Source organism: Mixophyes fleayi, chromosome 9 (genome assembly GCF_038048845.1).
Source record: "Mixophyes fleayi isolate aMixFle1 chromosome 9, aMixFle1.hap1, whole genome shotgun sequence".
NCBI lineage: Eukaryota > Metazoa > Chordata > Amphibia > Anura > Limnodynastidae > Mixophyes > Mixophyes fleayi.
Genome location: NC_134410.1, coordinates 25,259,076 through 25,275,873, shown reverse-complemented (window position 1 = coordinate 25,275,873; position 16,798 = coordinate 25,259,076). Strand labels below are relative to the sequence as shown.

Genomic DNA, 16,798 nt, shown 5'->3' with positions numbered 1-16,798 from the left:
GAAGTTTCTCAAGTTAAGATCCTTAATGAATCAGGCCCTAGCTGTAACAGCGAGTGGGTATGGGGGACTGGAGACAATGGGTTCCATTGCCTATTGCTCCATTGTCAGACCTGTTTACATGCATTGTACTAGCATTAAAAACCGGATATAATGTAACACAAGTGGCTATGAAGCCGTAGGGTGTGTCTCGGGATCTTGGTGGCATCTTGTGTGAGACATTTTCAGGTGTGACCGTTTTCAGGTGTGATCATTACTGCTGTCATTATAACGCAACTGGCACAATGTTTACTTCACTCTATACTTAGACCTGGATATCCTGTAGTATAATGATTAGGTGTCAGCAGTGTAACCACTGCTATTGTAGTGATTGCCACTTGGACAGTAGTGATACATAATCTCAGTTCTATTCCTGGCAGCTGCACGTTTGTGTGAATCACAGAGCAGCTGCTTATTAGTTATGTGAGTTATGTCTGTGTCATCACATTAGTGCAGCCACTGTAACCTGGGATAGTGTCACTCTGACAAGTTCATACATAACACTCTGTGTTAGTATGAGCAGCTGACAGGTGGAGGTTTGGGTTTCATTGTTTGCACTCAGCCTATGGTGTCTGACCCTCAACCTGAAATAATTATTTCATTTAGCAGTGTTGTTTGTGATTGCTATTTTATCATGCTATGTTTTTAGCATGTAACCCCAGGGGGGTAAATGTATCAAGCTGCGTGTTTCTGGCAGGTTTGAAAAGTGGAGATGTTACCTATAGCAACCAATCAGATTCTAGCTGTCATTTTGTAGAATGTACTAAATAAATGACGACTAGTATCTGATTGGTTGCTATAGGCAACATCTCCACTTTTCAAACCTGACGGAAAATCGTAGGTTGATACATTTACCCCCAGATCTCAGTTTATGGTAAAATAAAGAGGTTCCTTCTCCTCTTATTGTCCAGTTGATCGTAGACTCATTTCTTCTCTTCTTGGTGACTAGTAATCCCTATAAACCGTTCCTCTCCTGATAATTAGTTTAATAACCCAAGATCCAGTTCCTGTCGTCATAATGCCCAATTAGACCTAGAACAAGTTCTTCTCCTCTAACCTGTTACCTGAATCAGCGTGCCAGGCCGCATGTAATGCTACCAATTTTCCTTGGTGCATTGAAAACAAGTGTATTACACACTGTCCATAGCTCTACAATACAGCGCTATTTAAACGCTTCCATAGCGCTCTATTGTGAGTTATGGACGGACACAATCCTTCAGTTACCAGAGCTATAGGTCTCAGCCATGATTTCCGGAAGGGAGATATCTGCTAGTTAATACACTGACGGGTCATATTTTTTTCTTGAAAGGGTTATTCAAAAGTAAACAACCCCTTTGATGTCCAATAACCACCAGTCCTAGCTCCTCTCCTCTTAATGTCTAGTTCTCCCAGAACCAGTTCCTTATCTCTTTACGTCCAATTACTCTAGGACACAGTTCATCACATCTTATTGTCTAGTTGCCTTCACTTCCATTCCCTCTCCTTTTATTACCTTAAGGCTAGAGTAAAAATGTGTCTGGGTTTCAAAGTTATTAATAGGGCACAAACACAGAAAGGCTAGTATTTTTCCAGGTTAGGTAGATACTTCAGACCTATCATCTCCTGTTGTCAAGATACCCCAGGCCCAGTTTGGGTACTCTTATTATCTAGTTACTTCCAAACCCAGTTCCCCTTCTCTTATATTGTCCCCCATAACCAATTGTCTAGTTTCCCAGAGCGGGGTTTTTTGTTTTTTTTTCGTTTTATTGTCAAGTTATCTCAGACCTCACTTCATAGGCTAGGTACACACTGGAGGTTTTTCAACAAATCACCGGGCCAATCAGCCGATATATACGACCGTTCGGTCAGATATTACGTCAGTGTGTATACTTACACAATGAACGACAGTCGTTCCAAAATGCTGATTGTCGTTTCATTTGGTTGGTCGCACTGTTTAATAATCTTGTTCCAATCACCTTCCGATCATCATCAAGTGTGTATACACTCATGTTCATGATCTCCATAGAGTTTACAGAGTTATGCTTTTTTTCAGCCGATGCCGACAATGAATATGTCCTGGTGAATAAATATAGAGAGTGCTGTAGATGGAATAATTAGTTCTGAGACTGAATAATTAATTTCAGAGTCACAGAAGCTAACAAAATTCGTTATGACATGTGGATAGTTTTAACAAGACAGTTTTAATCAGTGTGACATGAATGAATGAATGAATGAATAAATAATGTGCTGTCATTATCTAAAGGACTAGAGAACCAGATAAAGAGCACAGATTTGAAGGTAAATCTTGTCTGGTGTGTACTTTCAGACCCAATGCTTAACTTCTTATTGTCTAGTAGTTATTTTTAAAAACAGTTCCTCTTCTCTTATTGTCTAGTTACCTCCAGGTGCATGTCCTCTGTTCTGATTGTCTAAGTATCTCCAGACCCAGTTCTTATCCTCTCAATTAAGCTGGGTACACTCTACAGGCTTTTCATCCAATTATTGTGCAGATCACATGATAAGGCTGGGTACACACTATACAATATTTCTTCCAATGCGATATAAACAATTTTACCAACGATTAAAAAATAAATTAAAAAAAAGTCCTGATCAGTATGCCAATTCATGTGCGCACACTAAACACATTTTACATGATTTACCTTCAGATCTGTGCTCTTCATCTGTATAACCATTGGCTGAAAAGATTGTGACTTTGCACACTCCGTAGAGATTTATGGACACTGCCGGTCACAAGTGCACACACACTGCAGAATTGCAACAACGTTCCATCATGGAACAAGATTTTTAGTCCGATTTAAAAATGGAATGAAACAATAGGATGTGCTTTGTAACGATAATCATTGGAGCGTACACACTAATGCAATATCGGGCTGGTCAGATATTGTATTAATGTGTATGCTCCCACGATCATGCTTTATGGTACCAATGCACACTGTATCGTTTGATTTGATTTTATAAACTGACTAAAAATCACTATCGACGATGGAACAATATTGGGCAAATGTGGAAATGTGTATACACTCACGACCAGCAGTGTAGGCAGATCTCCATAGAGTGTGTGATATTTTCAGCAGATGGTTATGACAGATGAGGAGTACAGATCTGAAGGTAAATTGTGTAGATGTGTACACATCAATCTACATGCTCATTGGACCTTTCAGTCGTTGGTAAATATGTTACAGGAATCGCATCTGCAGTAATATTCTGTAGTGTGTACTCAGCGTAACTCATAGTCCAAAAACGTCTCTTATTGTCTAGTTACATCTTGGCCTAGTTCCTCTCCTCTTATCTAATTACTTCCAGACCCTGCTGCTTTCCTCTCATTCGGGAGCATATCTACTGCCATAACAGCCCATGCAACGGTTATAGTAGCAAGCTGGCTAGGGGGCCTGGTACCCAGCGGAAATCATGTGCCTGTAAGCACCCCTGAGCCTGTTTCTTAACCCCTTCCCATCGACCAAATAGTAGATTATGTTTTGTTGCTCTGGTCCTTAGCACAACAGGGCTTCATTCTGCATATGGATTGAATCACTGTTTTTTTCTCTCTCCCCACCAGACTGGAACCAAGGCTGCCCCAGTAAATCAATAGAATTTTGAGCGCGCAATCAGTTAAACACAGCACTCAATGTGAGTGCTGTTTCCCCAACGAAGCATAACTTCTGCATTAGAGTTGCTATCGGGGCGGATCTAGGAAATTGTTATACCGGGGGCGATTTAGGGGGGGCAATTTAGGCCCCACCCCCTTTCTGACTTCTGAGGCTGCCGGCGGCTGCACAGTATGTGCAGGTCCGCTCGGCAGTGACAGTGTGCTGCATGCCCGTTCTGATTGTGTTTTAAACACAATCAGAGCGGGCGGGCATCACATTGTCCCTGCCTGTCACTGCCGAGCGGACCTACACATACTGTGCAGCCGCCGGCAGCAAGCCCCTACTAGGGGGGGCGATTGCCCTGATCGCCCCCCCCTGGATCCGCCACTGGTTGCTATGAAAATCCCACTAAGTCACTGTGACAACACTGGGAATTTTGGTCCATACAGAGTAAAGTAAAGTAATTTCAGTCGCCCCTGAACCCAGCAATAAGAGATCACTCATATCAATTACATAAAAAAAATTAAAAAAATATTTCCAACACCAAATGCAATATAAAATACTACTACCAACATCAGAAGCCATTAACAAAAATGCACCGACATCCATCACTTTTCGTCTGAAAATATCTCCCAACTCAACCCCTCTGCTCTGCCCAAATTCTGCTCCTCTCACCCTCACTCATTACTTTCTCCCAAACCCAGTAATAAGACTTTTCTGAAGCATCTTTGTTTGTGAGATACCCTCCCTCGTGCAGCAAGTCTTTACCCTAGCTTCCAAACCTTCCAAGAGTTTCCTGAAAACTCACCTGTTTAGGCGAGCTTAAACCATCTTTGTAACCTCCTTCGGCTATTATACACGGTTACCACCTTACTGCACTCAAAAACGTACATATATTACATGCGACTGGATCATATAGTCCCACAAAGCACTTATGTACTATCTTTCACTTAAACCTCATATATCAAATGTCTATTTTCCTATAGATTGTATGTTTGCGTGCAGGGTCGCGTTACCTCTTTGTTTGCTAATGCCCAGTCTTATTATATTACTGTGTGTGTAAAGAGCAGCAGTAATATACATACATGTTAAGAAATAATAAATGCAAAAATGCAAAAAAAATGCCCTCTCAGTCCCCAACGAAATAATATAAAATTGACAAGTTTAGATGATGAAATCGGCAAACCTCGTAAACATGAACGATAGTTTGGTCATTAAGGTACGAAGGGGGACAATCATTTATTTTGAGGATATAAGGAAAGTAAACCATACTTGCCTGCTCCCCCATGGTGTCTGGGAAACTCCAGAATTTCGGAGGCGTCCCGAGAGATTATGCCACCTTCTCCTTCTTATAAAGAGGGCGACAGGGCCATGATGACGCGACATGTGCCATCAAGACTTACCAGGTGGAAAATGGTGACACGAATCGTATGTCACCCCCGCTCCCCTCTTGGAGGAGGTCCAGAAAGTCAGCAAGTATGATGTAAACATAGATTTTTTTTTATATTAAATTGCTAAACATTTAATTACGGTTTTTGAATGAAGTAAACCAGGGTGGGTCAGTCTCTCTTTTGGACCCCACTGTCCCTGTTAGCTTCCCAATTATATCTATTGTGGATCTAATGCATGGCCAGTGTTGGCCAACATATGACACTCCAGGTGTTGTGAAACTACAAGTCCCAGCATGCTTTGCCAATATATAGCAGCTTATTGCTGAAAGGGTATGCTGGGACTTGTAGTTTCACAAACACCTGGAGTGTCACAGGTTAGCCGACACTTATCTAATGCATGGCGCTCTGTGATGTGTGAACACTTCCACTGACTTCCAAATGTGTACATTTGGCTCTTTAATATATTTAATCCACCTTTCAAATTAGCATGTGCTTCAAAGTTTTGTTTTGCATGGTATCTGAAACTGTGGCCAATAGCATCCCTATGACTTAATGCATTATAACATGGTTCCTTTGTCCCCAAGAATGAAATCTTTGAAACATTTGACTATCCCTGGAATTAAGGACATTTGCCAAATATGCATTTTACATTGCTCTCTTGTATACATGGGGGGTAGTATAAATAGTAGTGTTTAGTCTGCAGTTTTTTTTTTGTTTTTCTTGCACGTAAATGACTCCAAACACAATTTATGACCCACTTGTTAACAAAGGTTTGAACTTTGTGTTCTGTTTATGTCTCCACAGATAAACTATTTGGATTTGTGTGAGGCTGACACGCACAGCACAGAGGAAGTGCTGACTGGAATATAGAAGTGAGACTGATTTTTACGTTTTCATTGGATCCCCACGGACTCATTTTACAGTGCGGAGGTATCACTGTTTTCAGTCACGTAACTATCTGACGACGCGCACTGATACGCACGAGTGAATGCGTTGCTCTGGACCCTTAGCAGCGCCCAGTGGCCTGTGATAGGACGGCTGTGGAGTGACGTAGGCAGCAAGGAGGAGGGAGTCTCCGGGCGACGGGGGCTGCCATGGGACAAAGCTACTCTAATCGCGCAGCCGAGGCTGCCGCTGGGTTCTCCAGGGCTGGAGAGTGGAAGAAGCGCATCAAAGTCCGGAGGAGGCGGAGAGGGGAAGACAAGAGCCTGGATAAGGACCTCACCCGCCGACAGAGGACCGAACAGGGTACAGTGCAAAGTATACAGCAGCCTGATACTACTTGCAGCCTGACACCAAGTACAGTGCTAAGTATACAGCAGGCAGAGTTACAGAGATGTTCCTCAGTGGGCTCAGAGCAGGGTATAGGGCAGATCCCTACACACACAGAGCTCTTGGACGGTGCTGTACAACATATCCAATCTAACCCTGGCACAGCACAGAGTACAAGTGGCTTGTTATCTCTTCAAGTTGCCCAGAGTGATCCAGGGGGCACAGCCCATTGTATTCCAGCTGATCCAAAGAGAAGAGACTCTGGAGCTGAGGAGATAGCTGCTGTTCTTTCATCAAACTTACTTGGCTTAGGTGGCGCAGAGAGCACCGCCACCGCTTGCCAAGTTATAGCACCTGGTACACTAGTTGCGGCAGCTCCTGACATGAGACTGGAAGGGCAGGGAGTGCGGCTCAGAAGGGATATGTCCAAGTGCGATGCCGCAAAGACCATTATGACCGGTAAAGAGAAAGCGTGGGTCGATGATGTTGGGAAAAACATCATGGGGTCTCCCCAAAAAATCTTGTGCGACACCGAAATGGGAGATGGCCGGAGGGTGGAGGTGGCTTGTAGAAAGAGTGCTGTGTTAGAAAGAGAGACCTTGGAAGATGGTAGGGAGACCTGGAGAAGAGAGACCATGTTTCATGGAATTGTAGAGCAGCCAGTGATCCACACCATTGTTGGCATGTGTACTGGAGACCAAATGTCCGATAGTCCTGAGAGACCCTTGGATAGAGGTCCCAAAGATATAACATACGGATCACATTGCACCAGAGTCTTGTCACACATAAGTAACATCTCTGCAGCCCCACTGTCTGGGACTGATCAACAGATGGGACCAAACCTTTATCCCCATCATTGTCCTGTTGAGGAATTGTGGGGCAGTGACTTGGGAATTGCTGGCCTTAGACTAACGGTTACCCCGCCTGACACAGACAGTACCCCAGGAACAGCTCAGAGAGGTGAGCACTCCAGAGACTCTCTGTTGCACAGAAGAGGGCCTCCTTTATTAATGACCTCTGACACCCATAGCTATTCCATACCCCGACTTATTATCACCCGAGATGCAAGTCCCAGGCGCTACTTCCCATCTTCCTCATCTCCTCAACCTCACGAAATGGGCTTCGGCCTGGATGTTCCCCTCTCTGGAGAGGCAGAGTCACCCTGTTCAGACAGTGGCTGTGGTGGGTCTCCTGTGCCCTCTCTCTACCTACGCAAGTTGTCCAGCTCCTCTGGTCTGTCCTCTGCTTCATCCTTTGAGGAATCTGAAGACGATTTCATTGGCAGCGATGTGGAGCCCAACGGGTTACAACTAGTCATCTGCAGTTCTGATGAGCAAGGAGCTCCGGTGAGTATACAACCAATATGTGTTCAGGGCTCTGTGTTTCATGACACTACTGTGAGGTTTCAGTTACATCCCCTTTACTTAATGCTGATTGTCTTTGTTTTAATATATATGGTACTTGAGAGGATTCTGTACTGTTTCTACCCTTTTCCTGTTACTTCCCCTGGTGTTCACTGCTGCAGTTCTATAATACAATGTTCACAGTTGCTGTTTCTACATTTATATTATTTAGGCTGTGCTAAGTGTTAGTATAACTAGTACCAAGCTCTGTGCAGTCCTCTCATTGTCATTATAACCCATTAAATGCATTTTGCCATGTGTATGGTTATGCTTTATCCTTATTGAGAGCAATGTGAGCAGCATTTAACTATTTCTCCCCTTGCTTTGTGCCACCTTATCCTCTGGTATTTACGTTAAACCACTGTATACATAGCTGACATGCAGCCAGTGCCATGATTGATTACGCTAGTTGCCATTCCTTGTGTAAGCACTAACAGCCTATTGGATTTCAATGAGCTTCAGTTGGCTTGTAGAGTTTAGTAGACCAGAGGCAACTAGACAGACCAGTGCCAATGCTAGAATCTATTTGGTGGCTGGGTCCTGCACAGATTCTCTGGTGGTTGGTTGACCCAGTTAGTTGCACTATGCACACAGCAATATACATACAATTTGACCAGCAAATAAATTGGTCCATATCAAATGACCAGTTTGTCAAAGAGACCTTATCGGGCATTTCTATATGCGGTCACTGACTAATTAGTGTAGGGAGGTACGCAGATACTCCATATTAGAAACGCCTGGGAGGATATGTACTATTTGCTTTCCCAACCATCACCCATCCTAAGTCACGTGTTGTTGGTACTTTCTTGGATTGCTGCCAACACGTTTTTGTTTAAGTCTAATAACCAGATTTGATATATTCCTTAAGCTGTTTGGGTGCCACTGATGTACCATTTAGTGCTGTCACTTTGTGTCATGAAATATGCCATCATGTATGTAATACTGGCCCTTTAAAAAGTTTATGGTACAGCATACTACATTGTCCTGAACTGTGGGGGATGTATATGTCTTTCTGTAGATGTACATTGATTTACCCTGGTCACAGTTGTACTAATGAAAGTTTGCTGAGTTGGTAATTGCTTCTGATGAGTAGTAATGCCTTACTGTAGTCCAGGTATATTCTGTTGGGTATGATTTTATTCTATATACTTCTCAGTTGTGGTGCTTTCACCCACCAAACTACAGATTATATTGTATTATATGTATCGTGTATTTGTCCTTTTTCATGGAAACTGATGTTGGAGCATGACTTGCAGAGGGGGGTACACATTCACATGTAGCTCTCATTGAGGTCATCAATATCGTCCTGACTGACTGTGGATCTGTGGAACACAATGAAGATTCAAACTTCTGTCTCAATTATTAGAATAATTCTGGTGGTCTGCTCTGTGGACTTGCCTCCTGCAGCTTACACACAAGACCGTCCGCAATAGTATCATGTTAGATGGCAGGATCTGTGTTTGACTGGAATAAGCTGGCAATAATGATCTTGCTGGAAATATGTTGGTCTTTCTAGTTTAGTCTTGTAAGAACTAGCATGCTGCATCCTTTTCTGATCTCAACGTGTGTAGCTGTTCCAACATGGGAAGGCTTATGCATTTTGGCAACAGGAAGATTATATATATATATATATATATATATATAATTTTGCAATACACTGTATCTTTACAAGAATATTGCTTAGGATGTACCCTTAGTAGACACGTTAATCTATAATGTTGTGCCTGGATGCCATTATTTGCCAGTCTGTTTACTGACAGCTGCCTTTGGTCTTTTTAACCTGCATTGTGTGTGTGCTATGCGTTTTCTTTTGGGTTCTGTTCCAACCTGCTGGCGGATTAAGCTAGATAGGACTATAGCATTCTCCTCTTTATCGAATGTTCACAAGGTAGGGTGTGGCATGCATGACTAAACTGGTTAAAAAAAGACTAATCATAGACTTCAGGTATTTGTGATTTATCATTATTTCTCTAAAAAAATTTCCTTTGACAGTAATGAAGATTTACATTTAAGATGTTTACACCATATTTTTTTCCCATTGTTTTGCATAAGATACTGTCAATATACATTGATATATTAAAACACAACAAAAGTATTTTTACACAGGTATGTCATATAAACATAAAATGCCATGTAAAATTTTAACGTATTTCATTTTATGGTTTTTCCACTTTACTGGTGGAGGGATCATAATTTACATTAGAAAACCTAATAATGTATGGATGTAATAAAAGCAAATGTATAGTAGTATTTTTAGTGGTTGAGTATTTTGGTTTCCTGAAATTGTTTTGTGCGCTATGTAAAAGATGAGCTTAGGTCACTTTACAGGTGGTATGACACTGCATACAGTATGGTTTGCTTGACAAAAATACATATTCGTGTCTGGCTTTTATTGCCTAGTGAAGACGTTATTTACGTGCGTCTGAAAATAAGCACAGGAAATCTACCTGACCCTCACCTTCCATGCTATTTTCAGAACTACTTGGAAAACCTGTTTTCAAAGCATTGTGTGAAAATTTGTTAATGGGTGCAAGTCCACGGAGACCTCTCGCATACATTGGGGAATAAGTAATCTAATCTACTTCTGAGAATTTACAACATAGGTTACCAAATTGAATTTCGAAGTGAGATCACCAACATCTCTGAGATATCTGGTGTGAACTGTAGTCCAAAATCAGAGGGCGATATATAGATGTGACTAGGGGCAGCGTGAAACCCATCACCCCCATTGTAGTGAAAATAACTTTTCTTTCCCCACAGTTTCCAGATGTCTGGGGAACTTTCTGCAATAATTCCCCCACAACCTGCATTACGCAATCTTTTCTACCTACACATGACTTTGTGTTGTCACTTTCTCCTGTTTCCTGTCAGCTCAAACTTTTTTTCTTTTTTTTTTTTCTTTTTCTGTCAGTGTTTTTTTGTTTTGTTTTGTTTCTGTGCTATTATTTCCAGGTGGCTCCATTTGTGAGTGCTAGGAAATCGGCTTTATTCCAAAGATGACACCGGACTGATCGCCTCTTACTGTGATGTCCCCCTAACATTGAGGCATTACACCCTGTGAAAGCAGTTTGACAGCAAGGCCTAAGATGCCCACTGTAGAATGATCTCATTGCTTGTAATATCTTTCAGACAAAATGCTGAAGGATAAGTCATGATCCGTTCTGCCGATGCTTGGCGTTTCACCCGCCTCCTGCGATGGCAGCCATTTTGTACGCTAAATCCATTTTCATGAATATTTGTTTTACTAGGACGTTACTGGGACACAGAGTTGTGTAATAAGTTCATAATGCTTCTTCAACATTTACCTCATTCAACTTTTTATCATATTGTATTTTGTCTCTAGTATCGGCTCATCTCTGGGCTAATTGCTACATGAACACCTTGCATCAAGATGATTATTTGAGTGTTGCGGAATAGTTTGTGTTGAGCTTTGGTGCCAGGGAGTGGACTGGTAAGCCCTGTGCCGCCGATGGCCGTAATTTGAGCTCAGTGTAGGGAGTGGTGTACTTGCGAATATTTGTCATGTCTTTTTTTTTTTTTTTTAGTGCGTACACAAAGTATTAATTTAAATGAATGTCTCTTCCTTGGAAAAACAAGTAAATATTTTACTGATAGTTGTTTGTTCTGTCTGAATATGAGAAATGCGAAATGCGTTGTCTGCTCTCTATCCTGTTCCTCTTTAATGTCGTGGGCTGTGGTGTAGTGAGCGGCCGTGGCAGGGCTGTACATATACCAGGACCCAGATAACCATGACACCTAAACGTTTGCTGAGGTAATTTCTGTAGCTCCCAATGGCGCAACCTTCCCATAGCTTGTTAAAATTACACATTGGGCTAGATTTACTAACCTACGGGTTTGAAAAAGTGGGGATGTTGCCTATAGCAACCAATCAGGTTCTAGCTTTCATTTATTTAGTACCTTCTACAAAATGACAGCTAGAATCTGATTGGTTGCTATAGGCAACATCCCCACTTTTTCAAACCCGCAGTTTAGTAAATCTAGCCCATTGTCTCTTAAATGTTTATTTAGTAGTAAGATGAGTTATAGGGAGCATTAATATGTATTTCTATGGAAAGGATGTGAAGTAATAGGCAATAGAAAAAAAGTGTTATATGGAGCTTGGAGGATATATAAGGTGCTATGTGAAGTAATACCAATTGTTATAGAAAGATTATATGGCGCTATTGGGAATGGAGTTATCAGATTTAATCTGGAATATTGGGTCAAATTAACGGTTATAAAGGGCTCATATGGCACGTTAAGGTTAAGGTAAGGATATATATGCTGTTGGTTATATGAAGTAATAGAAGATCTATGGATGGGGTATTTGGATAAAAAAAAATAAGTGTGGAATATTGAGCAATAGAAGGTGATATAGAGAGTTGTAATATGACTTAATAGGAGGATGTATAAGAAGAGGTTGTGACTTCATCATACAGTGAGGTTTTATATAGAGTAATAGAACAATGTTTTTGGATTGGGGTACATGAAGTAAGGTGGTTCAGTGGTTAGCACTTCTACCTCACAGCACTGGGGTCATGAGTTCAATTCCCGACCATGGCTTTATCTGTGTGTTTGTTGTATGTTCTCCCCGTGTTTGCGTGGGTTTCTTCCGGGTGCTCTGGTTTCCTCCCACACTCCAAAAACATACTAGTAGTTTAATTGGCTGCTGTCAAATTGACCCTCTCAAAATAGTCTCTCTCCCTCTCCCTCCCTCCTTAGACTGTAAGCCCCAATGGGGCAGGGACTGATGTGAGTGAGTTCTCTGTACAGCGCTGCGGAATAAGTGGCGCTATATAAATAACTGATGATACACTTACAGGAATATGGGGGTAAAAGAGGTGTTGCATGAATTAACAGGGCAGTTAGTATGTATGTGTTTGTGTTTATAGAGAATTCAGACTGTAAGCTCCACTGGGACAGGAACTGAATGAGCAAACATTCTATGCCAAGCGCTACATAATATGTTTGCACGATTTAAAGCTGGATGATAATGGTTATGGTGCAGTAGGAGGAGTTAGGACGTGATGTATAGATCGTCCTGTTGAATGGAGTTGGCAGGAATTCCTCAGTTCTATGTTCAGCAAGACAGGAATTTCTGACAAACAGCAGGGTGTGATCTCTCCACCTTCCAGGGGAGGCGTCTGATACTCCAGCAGCTGGTTCACCAGGTCTAGCGGCAACACCTCCGCTATGGTTCATATTAACCCCTTCCCTCTTGGTTTATGCCCCACCATATGGCACACCATAAGGTTTGGGGACATTCTACTTCAGGCTCTTTAGCAAGTAATCTTCTGCTGATACCCTCCTGTATTACCTATACTGACCTAGTATTTAATTTGAGCATTGGTGGTGTGTAATTTATATTATATACAATATATATATATATTATTATTTTTTTTTAGACACCACTGTAGTTTGTTTGTGGTTTATAAAGTGGCTTTGCCCTAAGATGCTTGTTGAAATCCGCCACCCAGACATTAATCTGCCTTTGTAAAGCATTATCTGTCTCCGGTCAGAGCATTTAATCTCTTCCAGTCCTCATGATTGCAGACTGAGCCTGGTCATGCTCCCTGCTGGTCCAAAGCTTTCAGGTGATATTTGTATTTAATTTAATTATTTTTTTTTTTTATATCTGTCCGTTAAATCATACTGCAGTGGCTACTAGTAATTACTCTCAGCATATATTTTCTCCTGTGCCTCAAATAATCTGCAATTACAATATTATCAAATTTAGGGTTACCTTCTGTCCGTAAACTTGCTGACTGTAAAAATAAGCCAACGTTGTTACCCGGCACCAAACCATAGCAAATTAGGTCAGTGAAGATCTGACATCCTCCTGAAACCACCAGTCTATGTGCAAAGGTACTGTGTAAGGTTACATATCGCCTTAATGAAAACTCCTGCCACCTTTTCTTCTTCTTCTACTAATTTTTGTTTTGGCTAAATTTTGATATGATACACACGTGGGTACAAATTTTAGTCATAGGTGCTTGGATTTTGCTGTAATGAAATTGTCAGTAAGAATTACAATGTTTGGCAAACATGAATGATCTTTACTTTCTAGGGCTCTCCCACCTCCTTCAATGCAGTGGTGTTCTATGTAAATAACAGCCCTAAACCCTGTAGCTTTTTGGGGGAGATTTGGGAGATGGGACATGTGTTTATTGCATTTTTTGTTATTATTTTCCCTGCTTACCTCCCCTTGCCCTCTGCTGGCAGGGCTACAGGTCAGTTACCTGAGCAGGGAGGTCAAGGGGTTAACCGGTTGCACACTATTTTTCTCCTCTGTCATGGAAAAATTCTCCTGGGGTTTGCAGTTACTGAGCAACTTTACAACGTCAGCACCAACCCCTCCCCTCGGCCACCGATTATTGTGTTTTCAGAGAGCACGCTGTAGCGGAAGCCAGTCTGAGAGGTGTAAGTGCGGTATGTCCTGGTTCTTTATTCTCTGCACACCTACCTACCTGCATGCTTCAGGAGTGTAGTCGTTACTCTGGCACGGCCGTTTTAGAGTGAATCATTAATTGTACCTACCTGCTGTGTGCTGATTGGGACGTCCCTATAGCTAGCTGCAGTGTTTGTGCTCGGAATGGGGATGAGGGCTCTGTACTAGTGACAGGTACTGGGATGATTTGTCTTGTAAGTGCTTAGTGCACTTGTTAGTAAAGTGTCATTGGGATCTAAGGTTGCATTTGTCAGTTTGGCTGTGTAGAGGTGCCAGTTATATTACACCCACTTTCCAGTGACCGAGTCCACTAGATAAGTCTCCCTCCATACCCGACAATGTATGGAAATATTTCTGCATATATAAATTACAGTGGTTAGTCCATCTTTTTGGATATTGCACTGCGAATGTATATATGTTTCTAAATGTTTACATGCCTGTGGCCAAGTATTAACCTGTTTAATCTTGCTGTACGTTGCATGAGACCAACACAAAGCTTTGCACTGTTGGTGAAGTCACGCAGCTGTAATACTGAGTCACATCATTGTCATTACTCACCCCCTGGGCTTTTTTGTGGATGAGTTTATCTTGGATCGGCCCCACCTGTTCTATGCAATTGTGCTTTTAAATGGGAATTGTGCATTGTGTATCATTAATGCATATTTTGATTGTGCAAATGGTGAGCACGGGGTATTGATGGGCAGAGGACTGGAGTTTATTAGGGTTTGTGTGTAGGGTCACTGCTTTTTTTTTTTTTTAGGGAGGTAAAATAAGGGGGCTGCAAATTATAAAATCCAGTGGTCCTTTAAAAAATGTGATCTGTTAGGTCTCTGATTTTAATCTGTCAGCCCCCTAAGCAGTTAACCTACATTTTTAATGGAAGGTAAGTCCCCCCGCCCCTGTGATGGCAGCGATGGGCAGTGCCATCTTGATGACATGAGTGCTGGGTGTGTGAATGTATTATGCTCCCAGTGCTCTCATCATTAGTCATGTGATTGCTTCCAGTCGTCATTGGTTACTTCTCCTAGTCTGCGCTGGAGTTTGGGGACGACCCCTTAGGACTTGCTGTGGAATATAAAAAGGTGCAGCTCAAGAAATGAAAATGTTTTTAATTCTGTAATATACGGTCATAGAAGATGACAGGTCTGTTAACTAGTCTGTCAAATGCACCTTTTCATATATGAATGCCTATTTACTATTCTCTTATTTTTATAAATAAACACTTAGGGCTAGATTTACTAAGCGGCAGGTTTGAAAAAGTGGAGATGTTGCCTATGGCAACCAATCAGATTCTAGCTTTCATTTATTTAGTGCGTTCTACAAAATGACAGCTAGAATCTGATTGGTTGCCATAGGCAACATCTCCACTTTTTCAAACCCGCAGTTTAGTAAATATACCCCTAAATATTCCACTGTTGCTTACATTTATATATAAGCTGTTATTACTTTACTTATGTCCCGCATTGCCCAGTGACGGGCAGGTATCTGTTGTCTGCCAGCATTGGTGGGCATTTAACACATGCATACGTTGCATGAGAGCGAATGGCGCTGGTTCCACTTATACCATGCAGCCTGGAAGCGAGATTAGCTGTTTTTTTGCATTTGTTTTCAGGCCTGTGATATCGTCATCATCAGCTATTTATATAGCGCCACTAATTCTGCAGCGCTGTACATAGAACTTATTCACCTCCGTATATATACGCGTGTGTCGCCACTTTTGAATTGCACATTTGCTTGTTTGTGTGCTATTTTTTTTTTTTTTTAAATAAGTTTTTATTGAGGTTTTTAGTAACAAACACAGGTTACATATATGTAATTTCAACAATATTCGTTTTGGATGGCGAATAATAACATAGTACTAAGCCAAAGGTGGCTAAATGTGTCAGAGAGTGCGAACATTCCCATCCACGAAAGGTGGGTATAGCTGACCTGACATATAAAACATAAAGACAGAGGGGGGATATATAACAAAGAAACATAAGGAAAGAATGGGGGATGGCATGATGCAAGTCATCATAATAATAAAAGGCCTACAGCATATACAGAGGAAATATAGAATATAGCCTAATCCAACCATATTTTTTTTTTTTACATGTTGAGCAGATTTCATTTAGTGTCAGCACATCACAAATATGTACACTTGTACTGAGCAGGACTGAACTGAATGGAGAGCGGCCTTTACCTCTCTTTATTTAGCTAGAGTTCATACATCTGACATGTTAGAACAATGAAGATAGTTGTTTATATTCTGTTTTACTCAGAAATTGTTTTTCTTTTTATGAAAATTGAAAAGTTCAAACTATAAGGTTATAGACATCGCTTTTCTTTCTTTTATTTTTTTTTAACAGAATTATGTTTATTGAGAAATTTATGAAGTAAAGGAATCAGGATACAGAAGTAGAGGGGCGTGGGTGGTAGCTTGTGGGCAGCAGACATAACCAAAAGCTCAACAAGCATAAATTGACATTAGTAGATGGAAGACGGTAGATGAAGCGCATTTCGGTCAGTTAAGCGCACAGATCCTAAACTGTTACATGTCGCGCAGAACTTGGAGGTGGGGTATCGGTCGGTTAGGGTAGAGTCAGCTAAGGCTGTCAAATGGCTGTAATAGCAGAGAGCAGTGGATTCCAAACTTTTTCAGTTCAAGGCACCCTTAGGGTC

General features: G+C 41.5%; 1 protein-coding gene across 1 annotated transcript in view; it reads left to right on the top strand.

Moving 5' to 3' along the window:
• Positions 1-16,798, top strand: part of ITPKC (inositol-trisphosphate 3-kinase C) — a 60,431-nt gene that overhangs the window by 27,782 nt on the left and 15,851 nt on the right. Inside the window, exon 2 of the mRNA XM_075187029.1 lies at positions 5,819-7,632. Within this exon, the coding sequence (XP_075043130.1) occupies positions 6,109-7,632 (1,524 nt within the window). The 5' untranslated portion in view covers positions 5,819-6,108. The remainder of the gene's footprint in view (positions 1-5,818; positions 7,633-16,798) is intronic.